We start from the raw sequence: 27927 nt of genomic DNA on the forward strand, positions 1-27927 counted from the left end.
GATTTGAGGAATCAAAAAAAAAGATGAATTCATCATTTCATCGCCAATAATGACAGAATAGAAATATTTTATTTGTTGAGACTTTAATTGAATTTTCCTTTTACATTTGCCTCAATCTTGTGCTCCATAGCCAAGAATGACAGAATAGAAATATTTTACTAATCTCTCTCAAGATTGCTGCTCTCCCATACTACCATTTGGCAAAGTCGACGTGTGCTTCCATCAATTTTTCGTTCTTTTATAGGCCTCATAAAGTAGGGACTACTCTCAGTCCATACTTATGGATAGCTAGGATTATTGACTAGTTCCTGAGAAGTCGAAGCAACTGAAAGAATTTCTTGCTAAGCATCACCTTCACTAGTATTTTCTTGAATGAATCCATATTTGAATGCCTTTGAATTTAGTAAATCAATCTGAGGAAAGTCCTCCAGCTCCAATGGTGGCAAAGAGAGCCTGTGTTGCAGCTTAGAATATTCCAGTGCTTCATCCACCTGCATGTGTAACATAGCAGAATTTTAAAATAATTCATTTAGATATTCCTCCATAACCAATTTATACTCCTGCAATTCTTTTTCAGACACATTCCTCTATCATTTTAGTTTAAGAATGTATATGGATCCCTAAGAATTTTGCAATCTTACATATATTAGCTGTTATTTTGATTACAGATTTAGTCGATCAGTATAGCTTAAAAGAAGCGAGGGCTTTAAAGAAGTGATCATCAAAACCTAGATGTACCCCATCAAACCCCAAATATCCCCCCAACAGAAAAAGGACAACATTCCATGGAACTCCTATTATCTCTTGGAGACCATGCAGCTTTTCTTCTCTATTCCTTACTTTTCCATGGAAATCTTGGTGATGTCGCATTTTAAGCTATTTTTCTAAGCAAAGTAAGTTAAAGCAGCATGTGGGTTCCAGGAAAAAGAAAAAGAAAATGCAATTTGAAAAACATGCCAGGAGTAGTAAAAGTGATAAATGAAAGCCATGGATTGGAAGTCTAAACCTACCAGTAGATTGAGGTTCAAAGATTGAATAGCTGCCTCCGTAATGATGAAAGGTGCTTTGTTTCTCAACACATTATAAGGTGAACTTTCCATTCCATGGAATTTTTACATTTGCTTTGAGAAATAAATGTTCTTCTTTTATCTTTATTTAAAGAGGAAGAGAAATCTCCTCCCCTTTTCCATCAATATCGAGAAACTCAGATTGACTTGTTAAGCTTTGGGTCCATGTTGGACAACTTTGAGGTCACCCTCCATTTCATGCAGATAAAGTTCTCAATTTTATAGCTAGCAACGGCAGCATGAATTTTTATTTGCTTGTTTGTTTCCACAATTTGGTATTAAAACATGCAGCAGTTAAAGGATGTTCGTTGATAATTATTGATTGTTCATGTGGTCATTATCATTCATAATTTGATCAAAATCCACACAAACTCAGGCTGTGAGAAAAATGATATCCTGGCAAGATGGAAAAGGATACTGACCCCCGGTAAATTCCATGGTTCGCACTTGTAGAGCTCAATTTCAGGAACGATCTCCAATTCAATTTTGTGCCCACCAATCTTCCTCCTGAAATAGTAAGCAAAAAGTTGTTATCAGTGCCAGAAACCAGGAGGCATGCAGACCAACAGGTGCCATTTCCTCAAAACCTTCTGCTATCCTCCAATTGGATAACCAGCGAGATGGGGGAAGGGAGGAGGAGGCGGAGGAGGAGAATGAACTGCTTTGTTCCTGCTATCGTTTTCATGAAGCTGATCGACTTCTAAATAAAAACAAGAAGACAGCTCTTTTGCTTATCTTTTCATGGGCCGCTAGATATATCCCAACATTGGCCTCGTCTTTCCCTCCTGTCTATCATGGGGGCATTAGATGGTTACATGGAAGGGCGCACTTGACACGAGTCTAGTCAGCTCCCAAGGATCGTACTTGGATCGATTCACCTTCGCGCCCATCCATCATTGGATCATTCACTTTTCTGCTGCATCGGTGGTGGACGAATAGAGTTGAAAGCACTTTGAATTCTATGCAGTGGGTGATCCAATTTGCACCGGGTTCGAACTTGCATCCTTGGCGCGAAAGAAAGATTCACCCCCACCCACCCTGGGATAATTTGTTGCTCGCTTTGAGATTTGCGCAGACAGATGAATAAAAGAGCTTGGAATGGATGGGCATGAATCCTTCTTTCACCCCAGACACAACTACGATCCTTTGGCACGTGGTGGATGAATGATGGATTTCGTAGCGCTTTGAGATCAATGCAACCATGGAACGGATCATGGGCTCTCAAGGCTGTCTGATGTCCGACTAATAATGAATATTTAGGCTTGAGGCCCGGCCCATGATGAGATAATCACCGATGTTAATTAGACACAAACTATCCAAACAAGTTCCTAATATATAAAAAATATAAATATGGAAGAATAATAACATCACCTCACCAAGCCATTGGAGAAAACAAAAAAGTCACAAGATTTATAATTATAGAACATAACAGATCATATGGTCAACAGAGACCAGTGCATCACGTGACCTGAATGATCGTATGTCTTATCTAAGCTAGGGTCCACGCATTGCCCATTTCCCTGCAGAGCTAACTCAAGTTCACCTGAAAACTGGCTACTACCAGCCTCCATGACCAGTCCCAGTCCCATCTCATGCTGCATTTCATGTGAGCTGCTCCTGCCTCCATGACCTCTGAGACCCCAAGGACTAATGTAATCGTTTGCAGCAACAGACTGAGCTGTTGTGACGCCATCAAAGCTGTTGCTTCCTGGGATTGTTGGGGCTCGGTTTCTGGTAGTGTTACTTCTCCATGGCTGAGTTGATAGAAGAGAGAGAGAGCCCAGCTGGAGTTAGAGACTCTCGAAAGATATTCGCTCGGCAAAACCTCCGGTCTCGAGATGTCACGCCCCGAACCCAGCATCCGGGTCCGGTACGCGACCGGCCGCATGAGCTCTAGAGTAGTGCCCTAAAGATCATGCAAGGCCTAAGATGAACAAGAATCCAATAAATCCACAACTAATTAATGAATTCAAATTGACAAATCCAACATGTCCAGATAATCAATTTGGTTCAATTACAAGATCTTCAAATATTCATCGATATCAAAAAAGATAAACTAACTAACAAGCTAATGACTTTGATACTCGTGCTCCGCGCCCAACCCATCCATATCTATGCATCCTGCAACTCTGAAAAGAGAGAGAAGAAGGAGGTAAGCTTTATAGCCCAGTAAGAACCCCTACACATCCATACCAACACAATAGTAATATGAATTCGAAAAACCACGACAAATCGATGCACATTTCATGAAATCATAAACGGCTTCCAAAAGGTTCAAATAATCAATATAAGTACGTACGTCAAACATCAATGAAAATCCAGCCACACAGGAATGATATAGCATATGATAGCTCATAAATCTTCATTACTGTTTTCAATGCCTTTTCTTTCCATTCTATATTAAATTGATCCGGATCAATTATCTTTCTGACTTTGGGCTACATCCCGATCACGTTTCCGGCCCGTGACGGGGCAACTGATAGTATCACATTTTCAGCCTGTGATGGGGCAATCGATAGTATCACATTTCCATCCTGTGACGGGGCAATCGATAATATCACATTTCCAGCCTGTGACGGGGCAATCGATAATATCTTATTTCCAGCCTGTGATGGGGCAATCAATAATAACGAGATAAGCCCAAAGTTCCTGTTTATTTAATCAATTCAAATATACACATCAATTTTCTTTTCCATTTTATTTCCGACCTAGACTAACCATGGTCACATTTCTGGCCCGTGACAGGGCAATCAATATAACATGGTTAATCCATACCACCACATCCATAAATCTAATTATGTAGGTATAGGTTATACGCATACATGCATCCATCATAATACCAATCGCAAGCCAAACGATCAAAATATAATTTAATATAAAATTATTTTGCTTTGTCTGGATCATAGCATATCAAACATATATAGTGCAAAAATATTTATATCATGTAGGATTGGCGTACAAGGATTCTTACCCTTTGTTGAAAAACTCAGACAGACTAATCACCCGCCCTCATGGCGATCTAGGAACAGGGATGCTCAGAACCCCGCTCAACGTCCTCTCGTCCAACAGATTGTTTTCCTACAGAACCAAGTCAATATTAAAAATTTACCCAAGATATATGACAACCCAGAACCCTCAAAACAAAGATCTCCTCGAATCCAAGTTTAGAGAGAGAAACCCAATAAAGAAAAAAACCTAGAAAGAGAAAAGAAGGGCAACGAAAGAAGAGAGGGAACCAAGTGGCTCTCCCTTCCTCCCTCTCTCTCTCTCCCCTTCTTTCTATCTTCTCCCCGTGGCATGCTTGGCAGCGGTAGCCACCCATGGCCGACGACCAAGTCGTCGACGACTCCAACATGGTGCCGACCACACGCCACGCCCAATAACGGCCGGCCACGCACCACGCCCAGCGACGGCTGACCGAATGTGAGAAGGAAAAGACCGAACCGTTGCTCGGTTTCTCCATCAATCCAGTGGCTTGCTGGCTAAATTTCCAAAGAATAGTGGCCCACAGCCAAGAGAGAGGAAGGAGAGGGACCTCATCTCACCTCCGGCAAGCCCGGCGGCGAGCAACCCAAGCATCTCACAGATCTCTTTTTTTTTTTTTTTGAAAGAGCTCTCATTTGATGCCCTAGGAGGAGAGGAATAGATTCTTTTATAGATAGAGATTGATGCAAATTAGGTAGGATTTGAACTCCTTTTTCCTCGGTTTTTTTTTCCCCTTTCTCTTCCGGTGGATTCGGAAAGCAATTGAAACAGGGGAGGGAAGACTCTGTTCGGGAGTCTCCCTCTCGTTTCATGTGTCGGGCCGGCCCAAGCCCACCAAAAATGTGGATCCTTACATTCTCCCTCCCTAAAAAAATTTCGTCCTCGAAATTTACTGAGGTTTCGAATAACTACGGATGCTTGACCTTCATCTCTTCTTCTAGCTCCCAAGTAGCCTCTCTTTCCGTATGATTGTTTCATTGTACCTTCACAAAAGGAATGGTTCGATGCCATAGCACCTGATCTTTTCTATCCACAATTCATATTGGGAACTCCTCATAGGTCAAATTCTCATGAAGATGTAATAGCTCATATGCTACCACATGACTCGGGTCTGGGACGTATTTCTTCAATTTTGACACATGAAATACATTGTGCACACTAGATAAAGTCGGTGGTAAAGCCAGTCGATATGCCACATCTCCAACCTTGTCCAAAATCTTAAACGGACCAACATACTTAGAGCTCAATTTACCATGAACCCCAAATCTCATCACTCCTTTAGTGGGTGACACTCTCAAGAAAACATGATTCCCCAATTTAAAATTTCAGTTCTCTCCTTTTATTATCAACATAACTCTTATGACGACTCTGAGCTGTACGAAGTCGATCTCTGACCACTTGCACCTTATCTATGGTCTATTGCACTATCTCTAGGTCTAATAATTTTCTCTCGCCCACATCATCCCAACAAATAGGAGATCCATGTTAAAACATTCCAAGTCTAAGACCAACCAAGAAATCATCAACCGTTAACTCTAAATTTAAGATGCCCAAGATTCTCCCAAAAGTTGTTAACAATAGACGAATCCATTGGTGAAAATTATATAGCTACCTCTAGATCATCCATAGAATCAACAATATTCTCCTCTACTAGAAACTAACTCAAGTGTTCCATCATAATATCTTTTAGATCAAATATTAATGTCCTTAATCAGTTTCAAAATAACTCAAACCACCACACTTTCGCTGTGCACTTTGATTTAATCCATTAAATGCTCTAAAGCCTCTAAAGATTTATGACTGAAACATCACTTTGCACTAGGAGTAAGAAAATTCAAATTTCAAAACTTTAATTGAGCAGAACCTCCAGATCTTTCTGTCCTCAATTTATGTAGGTATACTAACCATAACTAACCTTCAAGCCATTAATCAAGTTTAACGTCACTACATGATCTTCACAACCATTTTAGAATCTAAAATATCTAGGTTTAATTTAAAATAAGTTTGGATTTCCTCAGCAATTCGATTAGACAATCTACGTTGATCTTCTTTCCAAAAATATTTACTTCACATTCAATGGGTTAGAAGTCATTGAGCCAATACACTATAATTAGAAATTAACTCTATCGATCTCCAGATTTTTTTTCACTAAGATTCGTAACATCCATCAGCAATGCTATATATGATGATTCATGTAAGCATCTCATGATCGAAGTCTCTACTCAATATGACATTTATTAGTGGCTTCATCAACAATGACAAAAGATCCCTGCTCAAATCTTAAACCTAAGCTTGAGTTTTAAATTAACACATCAAATAGTCTTCTACAATTATAAGTAAAATCCAGTAGCCCAATCCAAATGTGAGAATTCAAATAATTAGAATTTCCCCGTCAATATGCATACTCAATGGCCTCAAAATAATCAAATACATTAATAGGAAATAGATCTATTTGCAATATCCAATATGCCAATACCAGATATAATCCACATACATATTCAACTTCGAAGAACATTCCTTTCAATATTATGAAAACTTTTTAGCTCACTCTAATACTATAGAAGATCTACGTACAAATCCCACTCTAATAATTAGCAGCAAAACCAAAAGTACGATCACATCAAAATCCATATCAAGTTTGAACTTCCAGATCATTTAAATAATATCCGAATATGGTATAACTGATATGCCATTGTGGACCTTCCTATACTTATCTTAGGTCAAACCTCTCTTATTATGATCAAAGATAATTTATACTTTCCTTCCACACTCATCGAAAGCCAAACCCGATACATACATTTTATCACAATGTCAAGTGATCTTACACCGTAAGCACTGAATTTAATTATCATATCCCAAGTGATCATAACCTTAAGCTATGATATATTTATGTCACGATCCCTAATGATCTTAAACATATGCTCAGATTTCAATTTGTTACAATTTTCAATGATTTTAAACCTCAAACTCTGATGCCACTAAGGCCACAGCCCCTAGTGGTCTTAAACCTTAGATTATAATATCATTCTTGTTACAATCTCAAGTGATTATAAATCAAGTCTCTGATAGTTTTTCTATCATAATTTTCTACTCACACTCACCTGAACCTAAACCCTAGGATACCTTAACCTGGCTCTGATACCACTCTGTCACGCCCCGAACCCAGCACCCGGGTCCGGTACGCGACCGGCCGCATGAGCTCTAGAGTAGTGCCCTAAAAATCATGCAAGACCTAAGATGAACAAGAATCCAATAAATCCACAACTAATTAATGAATTCAAATTGACAAATCCAACATGTCCAGATAATCAATTTGGTTCAATTACAAGATCTTCAAATATTCATCGATATCAAAAAAGATAAACTAACTAACAAGCTAATGACTTTAATACTCGTGCTCCGCGCCCAACCCATCCATGTCTATGCATCCTACAACTCTGAAAAGAGAGAGAAGAAGGGGGGTGAGCTTTATAGCCTAGTAAGAACTCCTACACATCCATACCAACACAATAGTAATATGAATTCGAAAAAATCACGATAAATCGATGCACATTTCATGAAATCATAAACAACTTCCAAAAGGCTCAAATAATCAATATAAGTATGTACGTCAAACATCAATGATAGTCCAGCCACACAGGAATGATATTGCATATGATAGCTCATAAATCTTCATTATTGTTTTCAATGCCTTTTCTTTCCATTCTATATTAAATTGATCTGGATCAATTATCTTTCTGACTTTGGGCTACATCCCGGTCACGTTTCTGGCCCGTGACGGGGCAATTGATAGTATCACATTTCCAGCTTGTGACGAGGCAATCGATAGTATCACATTTCCAGCCTGTGATGGGGCAATCGATAGTATCACATTTCCAGCCTGTGATGGTGCAATCGATAGTATCACATTTCCAGCCTATGACGGGGCAATCGATAGTATCACATTTCCAGCCTGTGATGGGGCAATCGATAATATCACATTTCCAGCCTGTGATGGGGCAATCAATAATAACGAGATAAACCCAAAGTCCCTGTTCATTTAATCAATTCACATATACACATCAATTCCCTTTTCCACTTTATTTCCGACCTAGACTAACCATGGTCATGTTTTCGGCCCGTGACAGGGCAATCAACATAACATGGTTAGTCCATACCACCACATCCATAAATCCAATTATGTAGGTATAGATTATACGCATACATGCATCCATCATAATACCAATCACAAGCCAATACGATCAAAATATAATTTAATATAAAATTATTTTGCTTTGTCTGGATCATAGCATATCAAACATATATAGTGCAAAAATATTTATATCATGTAGGATTGGCGTACAAGGATTCTTACCCTTTGTTAAAAAACTCAGACAGACTAATCACCTGCCCTCACGGCAATCTAGGAACTGGGATGCTCAGAACCCCGCTCAGCGTCCTCTCGTGCAACAAATTGTTTCCCTACAGAACCAAGTTAATATTAAAAATTTACCCAAGATATATGACAACCCAGAACCCTCAAAACAAAGATCTCCCCGAATCCAAGTTTAGAGAGAGAAACCTAGTAGAGAAAAAAAAACTAGAAAGAGAAAAGAAGGGCAACGAAAGAAGAGAGGGAACCGAGTGGCTCTCCCTTCCTCCCTCTCTCCTCTTCTTTCTATCTTCTCCCCGTGGCATGCTTGGCGGCAGTAGCCACCCATGGCCGACGACCAAGTCGTCAACAACCCCAACATGGTGCCGACCACGCGCCACGCCCGATGACGGCCGACCGAATGTGAGAAGGAAAAGACCGAACCGTTGCTCGATTTCTCCATCAATCCAGTGGCTTGCTGGCTGAATTTCCAAAGAATAGTGGCCCACGGCCAAGAGAGAGGAAGGAGAGGGACCTCATCTCACCGCCGGCGAGCTCCTCCGGCAAACCTGACGGCGAACAACCCAAGCGTCTTACGAATCTCTTTTTTTTTTTTTGAAAGAGCTCTCGCTTGATGCCCTAGGAGGAGAGGAATAGATTCTTTTATAGATAGAGATTGATGCAAATTAGGTAAGATTTGATCTCCCTTTTCCTCTGTTTTTTTTTTTTTCCTTTCTCTTCCGGTGGATTCGGGAAGCAATTGAAACAGAGGAGGGAAGACTCTGTTCGGGAGTCTCCCTCCCATTTCATGTGTCGGGCTGGCCCAAGCCCACCAAAAATGTGGGTCCTTACACGAGAAGAGGCTCTGTAGGTAACGATGAGACCCCTGCACCATAACTGCACTAGTTGGAGGATCTAAACCACCCTGCCACCGGTTACAAGTCACCCGATTGCTAGCCCTAACGGTCGGCCAGATATCTCTTGCAGTACTTGGAAGTCAGGGATAGCTGAAGTCCATAAGGAAGCTTCTGAATTTGTTGGGGTCTTCTGCAGTAGTGTGTAGTTGTATGAAATCATGCTCTCTTGGACAAAAACAAATGGACAACAAATAAAAAACTGAAGCTTTAATTAAAAAAAAAAAAAAACTGACCATGGAAGGAGGCGGCTAAGCGACCATAGCGTGATGACAAAGGTCCAGGAGGTGGCATCCATCGACGCTCATTGTGCCCTGCCAGACTTCTGCGACAACTGTGTTTTCCTTGATCAAATTCTGAAAATTGGTGGAATCTGTGCATATGTTATTCAAGATCTTAAGTAATCATGAAAGTTGTGAATGAAATAACTACTGCTGGACAAAGGGATGCACTAGATGTGACTACGAAATGAAATAAATGAAATAAATGAAACAAATTAATTATGTGGGCAGATATAATCGTCGCAGGAAAATATCAAACTAACACCACTTAAATATCTATTGTGACTCGAGTTCGAATATTATATGGAGGCTGCACAACGTCTGCCATAACAAAGTAAAGACAAGACCAGATCATGATAATGCATTGTGAAAAAAGTCTAAAAATAAATCGGCGTCAGAAATGCTCAACTACTAGTATCCAATCCTGGTTTTCAACAGGGCAATTTGTCTTTCCTGCAGAAACCATCAAGGAATTCCATAAGTTCTTCCTGCTTAGCAATTTTGCCATACTTTGAACAGGCTAAGAACCATGCTGGTTCATGAAGAATAATATCAGACTACATGTACAATATATCAAAAATCATGTTGGACCATATCTAAGATTTCCTTAATCACACTCAAATTACATTATGTCACAGTGGGCAATGCCAAGCCAGTAGAAGGTGTCAATTTATGATAAGCATACTGCATCGAAAGCTAAATCAATTATACTCTTGTTACCTGTATAAAAGTACCTAAAAAAAAATCCATCACATCATCAACTCAACCATAAGAAATAAAGGTACTGTGGCGGATCCTTACCACCATTGCTTGAAGTAATGTTCTTCACCCTGGAATTATCATCCCTATAATGTTCAGATTTATAAAAGTAAATAGTTTAAAAAGAGTGAATATAAATTTCTATTTGTAACATCCACAAACATCAAAAGGCTGAGATGGCCGGGTTGGTCTAAGTTTTTAGATTAAGGTTCTTGTTCGAAAGGGCATGGGTTCAAATCCCACTCTCAACATAAATGTCTACTCATATTTCCACAACTTTTTAATTTGCTTTGACATTTTCAAAAATAAAAACCTCCTCATAAATAATTCCACTCATAATTCAAAGAATACTTAATATTTATTTCTGATCAATTTTTCAAAAAAAAATATGAATAAATCTGCTCGTACTTTATGTATTTGTAATTTCTTTTATCATTTTAAAAAATAAATCAAAGAACTAATATTTATTTTATCATTTTTATAAAAAATAAATCATCTCATAGAATAAATGAACTCGTAATTCACACAGCGGAAGTCCTGAATTCATATATATGAAGTTAATAAATCCATCTACCCTTTAACTTTCTTTTTATTTGTGTAAAATCTACTTGTAACTTGCATTTATCTTAATGTTTCACGTCATGCATGGATGAAATGTTGAGTGCTTGCTTACTTGCAGTTGAATAATGTCAGTGCATCGCCCATAAACTGAGCTAGTTCCACTCACATGTTTCAGCAGGTAGCAACTCGGCACTCCAGTAGCAGGAATAATTTTTGCTTTTCTCAGAAGAATCTAGTAGCCACTCCGCACTCCAGTAACAAGAATGATTTTTGCTTTTCCCAGAAGAATCTAGTAGTAAGAAACAAAACATGGCTACATAAAGCAACCCATTGCAGCAATAATAACAAGAAACAGAAACACAAAGAAAGAAATAAAGACAATAACAACCTCAGCGTTAAATGCCATTTAGCTTGATTTCTAGCAAAGGAGTCATGTTGTTATAAGCATCAAAGGTTTTATATAGCATTTAGCTACTTACAGTTCAGTTTGCGCAGCGACGCAATAATCCAGATAAGGTAGAGTGCATTGAAGGTTCTACATATAAGCATTCCCAATATATTCAACAGCATTCGGCAACCACTTGGAATTTTCACAGAAACTCGATCCATGAAATAGCTTTTTAACAGGGACAAACAAACTCAAACTAAGGAACATACCCCAAATAGAAGCTAAGTGAGGCAGTTCTTACCCTGTTTATAGTTGAAGAAACAATGGAGCTATCGAGTGTACCTGCAACATAAGACTAATATTAGTGTTAGAATCCACTAAGGATCATGATCTCTGTTTAATTTTTCTGAACTGGACTTTTCATTTGATCCCACAACATTCAAATAATTAGTAGACGAATGTACTTTTACTCCAATCTGTTAACAAATATAGGAGTTAGATTATGAAGAGGAAATAGAACTGCAGAGGTCCATTCAGTTGTTTCCATTGTAGGAGTTTCCTTGTTTGTGGTCAATGCTTCAACACCCAAAATGTCAAAATCAGGAATTGAGAGGCTTGAGGTGGCAAAAAGGGAAGTTTGAGTCAATCAGATGTGCTGCAAGATTAGGAGTACTTACTTGCATTGAAGGTTCTATATATAAGCATTCCCAATATATTCTACAGCATTCAGCAACCACTTGGAATTTTCTCAGAAACTTGGTCCATGAAATAGCTTTTTAACAGGGATAAACAAACTCAAACTAAGGAACATACCCCAAATAGAAGCTAATTTAGGCAGTGCTTACCCTGTTTATACTTGAAGATACAATGGAGCTATCGAGCGTACCTGCAACATAAGTGTTAGAATCCACTAAGGATCATGATCTCTGTTTAATTTTTCTGAGCTGGACTTTGCATTTGATCCCACACCATTCAAATAATTAGTAGAGGAATGATGATGCTTTATACCTTCTGTGCAGCATATAACATAAGTACGACAACATTTGTTCATTAACAACTAGACAAAAGGCTTAATTCATAGGCTTTTGGAAAGCAAGGTACCCATGATACCTGGAATGATGATACTGCAAATTGCTTCGGTCATGGTCCACTCTGCCTCACCAGATAACCAGTTTCCGGAAAGATTACTACTTCACGTACCCCTTAGAGTAGCCCAAACAAGCGCCAAACCAAGTTTTTGTGTGCCATCCACAGGGGTAGGTGGTTCATGAAGAGCTTTATTGCCCTTTTTCATATTTTACCCTTGGCAGCACACAATAACTTGATACACAGGGGTAGGTGGTTCATGATGCTTTATGATTGGAGCATGGTCGGCAGAGCATCCTGAGCGGCCCGATTCGAGGCATCTCGAGCCATATCGGCAGCGGACCGAGACGGTTCCGGCGACAAAACCAAGACCGGCTACGGAAGGAAAGAAAGAGAGAGAAAAAGAGAGAGAGCAAGAGAGGGAGGGAGAGGAAGAAAGAGAGAGGCTGGCGCCCTAGCCGACGGAGGCAGGAAAGTCGCCGCACAGAGGAGGCGGAGGCCAGGAAGCCTCGGAGGAGAGGCTCCGCCTTCGGTCCCTTGTTTCGTTTGAAACAGGGCTCGGAGAGGAACCCTTTTAATTTTGCAAATTTTAAGGGCCCGTTTGGTTCGCAGGAAAAGAAGGGGGGAAAGTGTGGTCAACGAAAAAGTAATGAGATGCCTCTTGTTTGGTTCCTCAATCTGCAGATTTAATGGTCTGGTATTATACCCCCCTTCGGCCTCTGGCCTTTCGAAGAGAGAGATAGGAAAGTTGTATTTACATGGAAATATGATTCCCACATTTCATGGGAAAGTCTTTCCCATGAGAAACATGGAAAAGTTACTTTCCCATGAGGTGGGAATCACTCCATTTTTATTTTTTTCCAAAAAGACCCTTCAGCATTAAAGAAGCATTAAAGACCTAATTTTTATTAAGCGTATAATAAGAATTATACATAACGTTTCCAGAAAAGTGGATGGTCAACCAAACATAAGCACTTTGAAAATTTATCACTTTCCCATAGTCAACCAAACATGCCTAAAGTACTTTTCTAGGCATCCTCTTCCTAGGAATCTACTTTCCAGGAATCATATTCCTAGGAGGGAAAATGCTTCCTGCGAACCAAACGAGCCCTAAGTGAAAGTATCGCTTGCTCTACGCTGCAGCTTTCCGGCTTCTACCTCCTCCGCGCTGCGTCTCCCCGGCCTTCGCCTCCTTAGTGTGGCAGCTCCCTGGCCCTCTACTAGCTCTCCGCCGGCCTCCCCCTTCTCTCTTTTTTTCTTTCCCGTTCTTCCTCTCCCTCGCCCCTTCTACACTGTAGGTACAAGGTCGGCATAGCATGGTGCGGGGCCGTACCGACCCATACCGCCAAACAACCAGTCCGAGACCCAATACCGGCACAGCAGATGCTGGCTTGAAGTGTTCGTTGAACATAATAACTTTGGTCAGGATGAACATAGGGCTATCTCTCACAGAACAGCAGGTTGGGGTAAAAGATGCTCTACAAAAAATGGAAGAACTTGTTAAAATCCTGAATACCAAAAAAACATGAAAGATTCACAACAAAAACAAATGGATATAATTATAGCCGCACAAGATAATAGGCAAAGATGATCCTCTTGAAGGAGGAATTGTCTGAATCAGTAGTCATTTCAGTGAGAAGTCCATATTGTAAATGGTAAACTTGTGATCACCTTATCTTAGACCAGTTGTAGTTCACAGAGCTCAATATCGAGTCTAGTATATCAGAAAGAATTTACTTCAACAATAGGATGAAGCAAGTAATGCCGCAAAACTTATACTAAATCTGAAAATCCATTCATAAATGCATTGACCACATTTTTCCTTCTACACCTCATCCATTTCAAACAACCAAAGAAGTTTTCTTCATCTTCTTGCAATTTAATTGATTTATCATTACTATGCGTGACAACAAGATAATATACAATAATAACCAGTCTAGAGAGTCTATTCTATCTACTAAAAAGATAATCTTCAATCCACTTTGCTTTGCAACTAAATGCTTTACACATGTAGATGAATCACATCATACTAGAATCAAAACTGACATGCCGTCCATTTCATCATTTCAATGATTTCTTTGCAAGCAGCTCTGAAACAAAAACATTACAACAATAAAAACTTCATTGAACAGACATTTACCACACACAGCAATAGGAACCATGTTTTACATATACTTTGATAGGTTTAAATGGACAAATTAAGAATTTTCTAACCACAAACAAATGCAAAGCAGCCTCTGAGTAATTATCATGACCATGGAGCAATTATTACAAATAGCTGCTTGCATCTCAAGGAGAAATAACCAAAATAAAATAAGCTGCTAGTTCACCTATACAATCACCAAAGTAAAATTAAAAATGTCAGACATCCAATAGAAATGCAACCAAGGAATTAACCAGTAAAATATAGATTCAGAAAACGTAATTTAGATAGACACAAACCTGTAGCAATCTATAGAGAACCAGAAGACGCACCTGCTCCATGGCTGAAGAAAAGAAATGGAGAAAACAAGAACACAAACTTCCACTCCAGACAACAGCTCAATGTAGTATATAGATTCGATCACAAACCCCCCACCCCCCCTTCATCCATTCCATTTTACTTCTCAGCTCGAGATTTAGCAATCAAAATCCACAAACCACACGAATTTATGACAATCAGAAGAAACGTTAAAAATTCTTCAAGCAAAGCTTCAAACTTCCATTCCATAATTAGAACATTACACCTTTTCTATCCCACAACTGATGCAAGAGGATTTACAGCCAAATACGGACAACGCCACAAGAAAACCAAACCCCCGCACAAGCGCTAACCCCACAAGAAAGCCAAGAGGATATTTTTTGTAGATTATCTGTCATAGGATCTTTGTTGCTCTGTAAGTGCTTTTGGCGCCTGCTGCATGTTTGACAAAATGGTTAAACAAAAAGCAGTTTGTCATACATTTCAGTTTGTTAATTCCTATTGCAGTTAGAGATATGATTACTTTCACTGAAAAGCAGTCTAAACATGTTATATTGGTTTCTATCTCTGAGAAGACACATTGACTCTATAAATTTTACTTCCTATTCAAGCAAAGATTGATAGTCATGTGATGTTCAATTTTTTTTGTTGTTGGTGGCTGCAATGTTGAACTAAGCCATTGCGCGCTAACTGAATTTTGTTTATGCTTAAGCTTGGTTCATGATGTTATGCGTAGGGCCCATGGTCGAGGGCAAATCACCAACATCAATCACATGAAATGTGTGTTTCTTCATTTCTCTAATACTTCCTAGTCTCTTTCCACCCATTTAAACCTCCATCCCTCTCTGCTTCTCTCTCTATATATTTTTTACGAGCTAAAAAACACCTTTGTTGTCATCACTGCATAGAGATTTTGAGTTTGTCAATATTTTCATCAAGTGTTTAGTTATATGATATAATATTATTTCTTGAAACTATAATGTTTTATTAACCATAATTAGGATCGTTGTATTGTTTCTTGGACCAGACAGCAAGGAGTGGATTATACTCCCTTATCAAATGACCTGGACTCGAATCGGACCCAATTTTTTTTGGTTGGGTTCGGGTTATACATGGACCCAACCCGACCCAAATAATCCGTTGGGTCAAAAATTGTAGTTGTGGACCCGAGCCGACTCGACCCGATCTTCTATTGGGTTGGGTTTGGATCCAAAATTAGGACCTGAACAAAGAACCAGATTGGGTCGGGGTCACTTAAGACCCGACACGACCCATCGCACCCCTACCTGTGACAAACTTATTTTACTAGAACTGAAGGATGTAGCGCGGTTTTTATTCTATTTGTATTTTCTTCGAACCATGTTGTTGATATAGTTTCCAAGATCTTATAGCTTGCTTCAGTAAGTCGGTTTATGTTAACTGACTGGAGTTCTTTTAGTATAGTAAAACTGCTGATAAAATTGTGTCATGATATATTTGATACCTGCATGTTCTTCCTGCTTTAGATTATTGTAAATAGTGTCTTCCATTACTATTTCACATAGGCTGCTTGAATGATCTACAGTTGAAAACAGTAATAGAAGAGAGATATCAGAATTTGTTTAGAAGTCTGAAAGAATGAGATGCATATTTTATTAAGTAAAAGTTATATGCATTGCACCCAAAAAAAAATATTAGGTTTTAGTGAAAGAAATTCTACAAAAAAGAACTAATTTAGAAAGATTGGGTTTTGTAAACCTGAACTTAGCACATATAATGCATGTTACTAATAAAGAATAAGTGAACATTAAATTCTTGGCTCAAAGAACAAATGAATACATCTTTTAGCTGTTGCTCTCCTTTCTGAGGAGCAGAAATAAGTTAAGTGTCTGGCAAAATGAAAAAGGTCCGCCTATTTTCCACTCCCCACTTATCTTTCTTACAAAATCCAATTTCTATTCATGTCAAGGCCCACCACCACCTACCCTTCCGACAACCCTCCCAAAAAGTAAAGCATTTAACAACCACTATTATGAATACCCCTGATGGGGTAATTTCATTCAATCCTCTTTTACCAAACAATACGTATCAGAACTAGTAACGGTAGAAGAGTAGGAATATGGAGACATATATCTCTCTTTGTATCATTGGTTTTTTCTATTTTTTTATTTTTTCTATACCTTTCTACAAATATATTTTTCTATTTATTTTATCTTCTGCCTTTTTTCTGTTGTGTGGTTTCATTTTGTTTTTGTGTTTTATTTCAAATCGCGGATTTTTTTGTGTATTATGTCTTTTTTATGCATTCTTCGTTGTGTTTTTTTTGTGATATCATTTTTTTCTGTTAGTTTATAATATTCTCTTTTCTATGTTTACTTCGGCCAATTTTGTTTTGTACTCTTGTTGTTAGTTTAGTTAGTTTTTCAATATTCAGTTTTTCTTTTCTATGGTATTTTTTGCTACTTGTTTTATAATCTGCTAACGTTTTTGATTTTTTGTATTTGTATTCCATTTTTTATTTTTGGAAAACTCAGTTTGATATTTTCTTTTCTATATGATTTATTCGTGTTTTCTATTTATTTTCCATCTTAACGTTCACTTCCACAAATTCAGTTTTGTATTTTTTGCTTTAATTATATTATTTGGTTTTTACATATTTGGCCTTTAATTTTATTTTAGTTGATTTTTCATGTTCTTTGCCAGCTTTTCTTATATATTTACTTTTGTACATTCATTTTGAAATTTAGTTTAGATTTATACTCTTTACTCTACTCATTTTCACATTATATTTACCTTCCATCCTTATATAGCTCGAGTTTTGTATTTTATTGTTCTGGTTTATTTTCTTTCATTTCTATGATGTGCTTTCACATATTCACCTTTCCAGGTTGCTTTAATTCATTATTGTTATCTGAGTTAGGATCTTCTATCTTATATTTTGTGTTTGGCATACTTATTTGGAGTTTGTGTTTCTGTCTTTTTGCAAATTCTGTTTTATTTTTTTAGACTACTGCAACATTTCCCCATAAATCTTCTGGGAAAGGATGAAAACTTGGGCTTTACTGCAAAGTGACAGGGTTTAGGTGATAATTTGGGGCCAAAATGCCAACTTTGTCTATAGCAACTCATTGAAAAACCATGAGTTGCAGCCATTTCAGTGAGGTCTTCGGAGAGAACAAGCAACTTCCTATCTTTTATTTTCCGTTTGTGTCTTTATGTTATCTTTCAAAAATTCAGTTTTATTTTTTCTTTTTTGTTTTAGATTTTTTGTTTCACTATTCCCTTTTTCTTAAATTCGGTTACTCAGTATATTGTATTTATTCTTCTTAGTTGGATCATAGCTTGGTTTCAAAATTTTGCTTTTCTGTATTTGTTTGGACTTTTATTTCTTTTTTCTTTTTTTGCAAATCCAATTTTTTTTCTTCTATTTTATATTTATTTTCTGTCTTCATATTCATTTTTTGCACATTCCTTTTTTCTGTTTTTGTTTCTAATTGTTTTGTTTGTTCCATTATCTATATCCATATAATTGGTTTTGTATATTTTGGAATTTCCATGTATTTTATTTTCTCGTAAATTCACTTTTATTTTTTATTGTATTTTAATTCCCGTTTATTTTCCACTGCTATTTACACTTTCATAAATCCATTTTTGTTTTCTTTTCATCCTAATTGTTTTTTATTTTTTGTCTGCTTACCATCCTTTTGTTCACTTCATTTCCTATTTTTAATTTGTTTTCTTTATTTCTATTTTTTGTTCATTATATGGCTTTATATATTTAGTTATTTATTTTTTCAAATCTTGGTTAATATTCTCTTGCATTTCTGTTTTGCTTTTCCTTTTGTTTCCTTCCATATTTATATATCGAGTTTCTCATTTTTGTTTTAATTTTCTTCTTGTGTTTTAAATTTCTTGCATAGACAATTTTGTATTTTTTTCATATGTCAAGTTTCACGATTTTTGTTCTTTCTAGGTATTTTTTATTCTACTATTTTCCTCGTTGAGTAAATATTATTTTCGTTGAAGAATATTAGAAATTTCTGAGATGAAATGGAGCTGAAACCTTATGAGCATCATCAGGATATTTTTCCCATTTGTATAGGTTACTTGGTTGTTGATTAGGAAAATAAAAGATAGGAAGTTGCTTCTTCTCCCCCAAGACCTCACTCAAATGGCTGCAACTCATGATTTTTCAATGAGTTGCTATGGACAAAGCTGGCACTTTGGCCCCAAACCTAAACCCCGTTACTTTGCAGTAAAGCCCAGATTTTCATCCTTTCCCAAGAGATTCTTGTGAAAATGAAGCAGTAGTCTAAAAAATAAAACAGAATTTGCAAAAGGACAGAAACACAAACTCCAAACAAGCATGCAAAACACAAAATATAGGATAGAAGATTCAAAATCAGATAACAGAAATAAATTAAAACAACCTGAAAAGGTGAATATGTGAGAGCACATAATAGAAATGAAAGAAAATAAACCAGAACAATAAAATATGAAACTCGGGCTATATAAGGATGGAAGGCAAATATAAAGTAAAATGAGTAGAGTAAAAAGTATAAATCTAAACTAAATTTCAAACGAATGTACAAAACTAAATATATAAGAAAAGCTCGCAAAGCATATGAAAAATGAACTAAAATAAAATTAAAGGCCAAATATGAAAAAACCAGATAATATAAATAAAGCAAAAAATACAAAACTGAATTTGTGGAAGTGAATGTTAAGATGGAAAATAAATAGAAAACACGAATAAATCATACAGAGAAGAAAATATCAAACTGAGTTTTCCAAAAATAAAAGAAATATAATACAAATACAAAAAACCAAAAAAGTTAGCCGGATTATAAAACAAATAGCAAAAAATATAATAGAAAAAAAACTGAATATTGAAAAAATAACTAAACTGACAACAAGAGTACAAACAGAATTGGTTGAAGCAAACATACAAAAGAGAATATTATGAACTAACAAAAAAAAATGATATCACAAAGAAAACAAAAAGCAGAATATATAAAAAAAACAGAATACACAAGAAGATCCATGATTTGAAATAAAACATAAAAACAAAAAGAAACCAAATAACAGAAAAAGGCAAAAGATAAAATAAACAGAAAAAAATAAATATCTGTAGAAAGGTATAGAAAAAATAACAAAATAGAAAAAAAAATAATGATACAAATTAGAGATACATGTCTCCATTTTCCTACTCTTCTATCGTTACTGGTCCTGATACGTATTGTTTGGTAAAAGAGGATTGAATGAAATTATCCCAGTAGGGGTATTCATAACAGTGGTTGTTATACGCTTTACTTTTGGGGAGGGTTGTTGGGAGAGTGGGTGGTGGGGCTCGACATGAACAAAAATTGAATTTTGATAAAAAAGATAAGTGGGGAGTAGAAAATGGGCGGTTATCTTTTTCATTTTGCCAGGCACTTAACTTATTTCTGCCCCTCAGAAAGGAGAGCAACAGCTAAAAGATATATTCATTTGTTCTTTGAGCAAAGAACTTAATGTTTACTTATTCTTTATCAATAACATGCATTACATGTGCTGAGTTCAGGTTCACAAAACCCAATATTTCTAAATTAGTTCTTTTTTGTAGAATTTCCTTCACTAAAACCCTTTTTTTTTTGGTGCAATGCATATAACTTCGACTTAATAAAACATGCATCTTATTCTTTCAGACTTGTAAACAAATTCTGATATCTCTCTTCTATTATTGTTTTCAAATGTAGATCATTCAACTGGCCTATGTGAAATAGTAATGGAAGACACTATTTACAATAATCTAAAGTAAGAAAAACACGCAGGTACCAAATATATCACGACACAATTTTATCAACAGTTTAATTATACTAAAAGAACTCTAGTCAATTAACATAAACCGACTTACTGAAGCAAGCTATAAGATCTTGGAAACTATATCAACAACATGGTTCAAAGAAAATACAGAGAGAATAAAAACCGCGCTACATCCTTTAGTTCTAGTAAAATAAGTTTGTCACAGGTAGGGGTGCGAATGGGTCGTGTCGGGTCGGGTATTGATTGATCCCGACCCAACCTGGTTCCTTATTCGGGTCCTAATTTTGGACCCAAATTCAACCCAATAAAAGATCGGGTCGAGTCGATTCGGTCTACAGCTACAATTTTTGACCCAAGGGGTCATTCGAGTCGAGTCGAGTCCATGTATAACCCGGACCCAACCCAACAATTTCGAGTCTGGTTCGAGTCTGGTTCGGGGTTGGGTCATTTGACAAGAGAATATAATCCAAACCATGTCTGATCGAAGAAACACTACAACCATCCTAAATTATGATCAATAAAACATTACAGTTCCAAGAAACAATATTATATCATATAACTACACACTTGATGAAAATATTGACAAACTCAAAATCTCTATGCGATGATGACAACAAAGGTGTTGTTTAGCTCATAAAAAACATAGAGAGAGAGAGAAGCAGGGAGGGATGGAGGTTGTTTAAATGGGTGGAAAGAGACTAGGAAGTGTTGGAGAAATGAAGAAACACACGTGTCGTGATTGATGTTGGTAATTTGCCCTGACCATGGGCCTTGCACATAACATCATGAACCAAGCTTAAGCATAAACAAAATTCAGATAGTGCACGATGGCTTAGTTCAACATTGCAGCTAACAAAAAAAATGGGTAACATCGCATGACTATCAATCTTTTCCTGAATAGGGAGCAAAATTTATAGAGTCAATGTGTCTTCTTAGAGATAGAAACCAATATAACATGTTCAGACTACTTTTCAGAGAAAGTAATTGTATCCCTCGCGCCTTCTTCGCCCATCCTCTCCCTCGCCTCCACGGCTCATCGACGAAACCCTCATTTTCCCCTCAACTCTGAGGGGGCGCAATTTTACAACTCACGAGTGATAGTGAATCAGTGATAAGAGTCTCAGATCGAGCCGGAGCTCTGGGCCGGGCCTTAAGTTTATGTCGGACTGCCGGAACTCTAAAGTTTTGCGGTCCACAGCTACTACTAATGTATTTTGAATGCAAACTAGCCTAGTTTAGCTCCAACCATCAATCACAGACCATAAAAAAAAAGTTTCCGGATGGCTCTGCAAATAACCTCGGGTGTAGAGAGAATAACTTCTTTATAAAACTTTAGTCCATATGATATGAACCTTACATTATTCAATCGAACTTGACCCTAATCTCAGCTAACCAAATTAACTCCATTCTCCCCAGATCAACCCTTGGCCTAAGGTACTTTATGTTCACTATATTTGATTATCTCATCTTCCTAAGCTAACGTACCTTGATTTTAAGGCCAAATATAGCATATGAGCCTAATTAGCTCCTAAATCCTATACTTGCACTCAAATAAAGCTTGGACCAAATCTAGAAGTCATTGGATCCTAAAATATCCTCATCCAATGACCATAGCTCTTACCATGAGTGCACTACAAGAAAAGCTTTTTCTAGTTATGGGGGTACGCTATGACAAAGCCATGCTCATCTTAAACGAGCATCTAAATTCCCACCAGGCTGGATGTAATCTCAATAAGAGTATCCGGATTTGGACCCAAATTCTAAACCAAACCTCATCGGACCCAACCAATTTGCACCACACTGTACAAGCCACCCAACCTGCCGGGCAAGCAAAACAGTGGATATTCCCAGAGAGAGTCTAAAGATCTGCAATCCAAGGGGAAGATGCACTAAAGTTTATGGGGCAGTTTGATATCGGATGGCATTCAAAAACCACTAAATGCAGGACAACTGACTTGCAAGGTAACTGGGAAAACCTAATATCCTTGTTACAAATTTGTCATTTAATAAAACTATTGACATACCTCAGAAAATACGTTTGGAAAAGGCTAAGGCGGCATTTGGGACATGGTGGCTCATATCTGCAGTTGAATAGGGGTTATCAACATCCAGATGATCACCTAGATAAATGAGTTACTTGTGCTCATTAATAGTGAATCTGTCAACAGCTCCATGGACAATCGAAGTACTATCTATTATATCACAAACATAAAAGAATCTTTTGCCCAATTTAATAAAGCTTCTACAGCATGGTACTGGAAATTGAAAAGCTAGGTTATATTTCAGTTTTCAGCTACGTAGCTACAGGGATCATATTGACTCGTTTTGCAAACAATATTATCAGAACTTACGTTTCAAAAATCTAGGCAATAAAACAGTTCCATGTTTCTCAAGCAGTGATGTAAAGAACAATATTATCCGAACTTACTCTTCAAATACCTTGAATATAGGCAAGGAGATTAAAACCGAGGAATAAAGATGGAGGGTTCCAAGGGAAGAACTCTGCAATAAAGATGTAGTGGCGGCAATGTGCTTATTCAATCTCTCTTTCTTCTGCTCTTCCTAGATTTCTTCAAGCTGCAGATCTTTTTTTCATTTATTCACTCAGTGGTGACCAAGGAAATAGATTTTTTTTTTTTTTTTGCAGAGTGAGATAGCCTGTTTCACCACTTGGATGAGTTAGGTGTAAATATTGTGTGCAATATGACCAACATGGACATGGCGTTGCCTAGCAACAAGAATCTCAGAGGAGCATGACCAGGGACATACAGGACAAACCAATGTTTTAAAACAAATCGGTAGAAAAGTAATATAACAGACAGATAGGTAGAATTGCAGATTTGTGGAAACCAACAAATTCATACTCCTCAATTCCCAGAGCTAGGTTGCAATCAGTAAACCCAGAATTATTCACTAAGATAACTTGGTTCCACATTATTAGATGTGCCTTGATATGGTTACAAATTAATTCGTATGGTTGATCCAAGATAACAAAAATAAGCACAATTTAACTTTTGACTGTCATATCTGGCCTGCACCTTTTCCTTTTATGAGGAAAGAAATGGGCAATTTGGCCCACACCATATCCCCTATATTTCGACCAAAACTAAAATCTGAATACTTCATGAACATTTCTAACACATCCTTCAGGTAAACAATACTGACCCTCTTCAAATCCCATAGTGGGATGAGACTCATGCACCAGGACCCCCTTTTATAGTACTTAAATGGGCTTCACTAGATCAGCTAAAAAGCTTAGTGTTTGCAAATAGGTACAGAAGATTTCTCTTTTTTGGGAAAAAGCAGTGAATGCGTTGAAGTTTAATGATGTATCACAAAAAATTTCCAGAAACTCAAGAAGGAAAACTTGTTTTCAAAAACTTAAAAAGCCAAAGACACCTAGCCTATGTTGCACCAGTGACGGGTACTTATACTTGGTTTTGTATCAAAATATCAGAAAATTGCAAGTACCGCCAATCTTAAAATCTAAATCTCAAATCCAAAATTGTCTTGGTTGGACTTTTATATTATATAGCTTAATTGTCATTTCTACAAGTTGCCATGTAATATTTCATGTCTTAGTCATTGCAGTAGTATGTTTGCACTTTGCAGGCACCAAACACATTCATATGTACTTTCAGTTGTCTCTCTAATTTCAGCTTTTTAGGTTCAAATAATTTTATAGCTGATACCACCTCTGTTACCAGTGTCCATACTAACTAGTTTTTGACAGGGAGATAATGCATACAGGAACCATGCATAATAATCATATGCATATTAATTATTAAATGTTAAAGCAAAGAGAAAATTTCTAAGTATACCAGCAGCAGCTGCTTTAGTCCCTGAATAAAATCCTTCCCATTCAACCCTTCCAGGCTCATCAAGGTGTGCATGGCTGAAAAACAGAACCATATCAGTGCAGAAGTTGTATAAAAAGCTTAAATTCAAAATAAATGTATTCTAAGAAAATTAATAATATAAGTCATATATAGCCTCCGGCCTTTGATATATAAAATGTCGGACAATTGATATTTAAACTCTTGGCACTCACTCTTGTAGATCCATCATCACAAACTTTCAAGTCACTTAATCTGCTAAATAACTTTCTAACCCAAATCCTTTTTTAACATTTGTAATTTCAACTGTCTAACAGGCCTTCGCCCGAACAAAGTTAAACTACATGGTTAACAAAATTGAGCCTTCAAAGTTTGTAGCTTGACATCAATGTTGGTGTAAATTTTTGTTTCTGTTAAGGTTGCCACACAGGTCATAAATCTAGAGACTATATACACTGAGGAACATCAGTACCTCGAATATAGTAATAACACACAACACATGCATAAACCATAATATAATATGTAGTAAATACTAAAATTGCACATAACGATATGAAGACTGATGAAAAAATATGAACTAAGCAATATTGCAAGTCTTAGAAGCAATTAATTGTACATAAGACTCAAAAGATGCCGTGATGTTAAGAGGTTTTAAAGTTATACCAGTATACAATAAGTCACTGAGAGCCTAGAGACACTCCTAGTAACATTATTCAGAATGCGGAAAAGAAGGCGAGTCTTTTGCATATACCAACATAATTACTATGGATGATTAAACTTCTCTCAAACTTATGACAATTATGATTCTCTATATATCCCAGAATAACGATCTGTGCGTGATCACCGATGCATGTTTTTGAAGCTACTTTAGAATAATATGTAGAACCTTTCAAGAAAGGGGGAATCTGACAGATAACCATGAACCAATTTAGCATAACGATATCTTTATCTCAGCACTATTTACAGGAGGGTAAGGGTGTGCCATGCAATACAAATTAGAAAATAAAGATGATTGAAAGAAAGGAATTCCATGATAGCTTATACATCAAACAAACCAGGCATAATAACAGCATCTCCATAATCCACCACACGTGCCCTAGAGAATGAGCTTTGCAGGTAATCCTTGGACCACCGAAACAATTATTCCTGCTTTCACCTCAACTGATCATCAGTAGGTCAATGAAAAGCCAACAATAAAGATTAGCTCCATGGCTACACAATTCTACTTGGTTTTGTGGACTACAAGAGTTTCTTTACAAGTAATTTCATAAACCGGTTTTGTGGACTACAAGAGTTTCTTTACAAGTAATTTCATAAACCAGTAACATAAAAATTGCAAAGAGAATGGAGAATATCGCAGCACATCAGGGTGGCAATTAATCAATTCAATTGGTAATCTTTGATTTCATCAATTTTCTTGTCCTTCAAGAGATACCTGCACCCGTGATGACACCTTGTGGTGTAACGATGCGTTTGCTGGATATCCAATAGTGATCGTAGGGGAGAAGGCTGCAATCGCTATTAATCTCCGATTGCTGGTAAAAAGAAACAGTTGTAGGGTTATTATCTTCTTGTAATCCGCTCATCAGTCTTTCCCTGTTCTTGCTTATCGAAGTCCATTCAAACTTAAACCAGCGATATAGTCACATATAAAAGATCCAAAAAAAACTTGAAAAGAAACAAATCAATGATAAAAAAAAATAATCATTCTTCAAGAAAATACACATCGATCATGCCGAATTTTAAAGAAATCTTGGTTCCAAGAAACAACCGTTTGTCCGATCTTCTTGAATTTAAAAAAAAAATGAAATGAAACAAAGAAATGATAAAAAATAATCATTCTATAAGAAACTATACATCGATCATGCCAGATTTTAAGGAAATCTTGGTTCGAAGAAACAGCCCTTTGTTCAATTTTCTTTAATTTCTTCTACTTGTTTATAGGAAGAGAGGAGATAGAGAGAACCTCGGAAGGGGTTTTTATGTGAAGAACGAGGATGGAGGCGAGCAAAGCCAGCAGCGAAAGCGCCCTCCATCCCAGTGGCTCCATCCTCTCTCGTCCCCTACGACTCCAACGCTCTCGCCTCTCTCTCTCTCTCTCTCTCTCTCTCTCTTATCTGAAGAGGGAAGAGGGAAGAGGGAAGAGGGAAGAGGGATTTCTTTGGTGCTTGAAACGAGATACGGTAAATTCTGCGACGCAGACATCCTCTTCCAAAATAAGCGGGAGCCATCCTTTTCTGAAATGCATAACGTGGCAGCCATCCGGATCTATGCGATGCAAAACATACACCGCACCTCATCTTCGATTCAATTAATCCCTACCGTCCAATCAAGAAAGCGTGACATCTGATTGCCAAGAGCGTACAAGAAAGCGGAGAGCGCTGGGATTCCACCTCTTTCCCCTCGAGAATATTCAGGTGCCCACTCCACAGCTTCGAGGAAGGGAATCAATGATGGAATCTTAAATAAACAATACTATATATAAAAAATAAAAAAATCTAATAAAAAATTTTTCCTACATAAATATCTTTCTAAATATCAAATTTTATATAAATATTCTCTTAAAATTTATATTTACGTATATACCCTCATAAAATACTTATCTTACTATTCTATTTTTTTTCATATATACAGGCACCACGCCGTTAAATAATTAATAATTTTAAATTAAAATGACTAAAATACCTTTAATAACATATGTGAAAAAAATATTTATAAAATAATTACGGTAAAAAAATTAATTTCAAAATTTTATTTTATTTGAATTAAAATAAATATGATTTTATTAATGATGTTAGAAGAATTGTTATATTAGAATCATTAATGCAAAATAATATTTTATATGAATAAAAAATAAATATAAATTTTAAAAAAATATTTACGTAAATTTAAATTTTTAGAAGAATATTTATAAAAAAAATCAATAAAGAACCTAACAAAATGGCAAAAAAATTTGTGCGGGACAAGCTGATGGTGGTAATAATGATAATCTCGCCACTGATTTCACTGTTATGATAAGGACGGCTAGTATTTGTTTGATTCATTCACTGGCATAATTTTCAAAAAAATACCACACGTAACTGGCACGTTCGGCCATTTGCTCCAATTAAACAAAAAATATATTAAAAATAAAGGAGTAACCCAATGTGGTGCAATAAGTAAATCATCATGATTTTGCCGTTAATATCTTATTAATCATCAAGGCAAAAATGAATAGGATACAAACAAAAAATCTAGACTCTTCCTCTCTAGTGGATCATTAGACGCCACGTACCAAAAAATCTGAACTGGTTCAAGTATTCAAAAACGGCAAAACCTTCCCCACTTCCAGATGCTTTCAAATGTTCCAAAACCAACAAGCCTACATAGAAACAGCCAGAGAGGAAGAACAAGGAACAGAAGGCCTATGTTCCTTTCCATGATTCCCCGCTAGAATGAATGGAGGAGCTGCAGG

The 27927-nt window shown here is 36.9% G+C and overlaps 1 protein-coding gene across 50 annotated transcripts; it reads right to left on the reverse strand.

The window, feature by feature from the left end:
* Positions 1–106: 106 nt before the first annotated feature.
* Positions 107–26902, reverse strand: LOC120104237 (squamosa promoter-binding-like protein 17). Of its 50 annotated transcripts, none has more exons than XR_016398634.1 (11): positions 26440–26877; positions 25909–26008; positions 25518–25619; positions 11398–24532; positions 11085–11207; positions 9554–9690; positions 8407–9450; positions 4039–4145; positions 3133–3196; positions 1490–2973; positions 110–491 (listed from the first exon to the last, which is right to left on the reverse strand). XR_016398634.1 is itself a non-coding variant. In XM_089927734.1 (9 exons), exons 3-6 carry the CDS (start codon positions 11060–11062, stop codon positions 8455–8457), a joined length of 255 nt encoding a protein of 84 aa, XP_089783860.1. In that variant the 5' UTR covers positions 11063–11207; positions 11398–26008; positions 26440–26875; the 3' UTR covers positions 2419–2973; positions 3133–3196; positions 4039–4145; positions 8407–8454. The 50 variants fall into 50 exon arrangements, 25 of the variants coding, with proteins under 25 accessions (XP_089783860.1, XP_089783861.1, XP_089783862.1 ...); XR_016398635.1 differs by having other exon boundaries at positions 11398–11453; positions 11608–11648; positions 12152–26008; XR_016398631.1 differs by having other exon boundaries at positions 11398–11534; positions 11608–11648; positions 12152–26008.
* Positions 26903–27927: the final 1025 nt, after the last annotated feature.

Source organism: Phoenix dactylifera, chromosome 16, assembly GCF_051530095.1.
Source record: "Phoenix dactylifera cultivar Ajwa chromosome 16, Ajwa_hap1_PhDact_Kaust_v1.1, whole genome shotgun sequence".
NCBI classification, from domain to species: domain Eukaryota; kingdom Viridiplantae; phylum Streptophyta; class Magnoliopsida; order Arecales; family Arecaceae; genus Phoenix; species Phoenix dactylifera.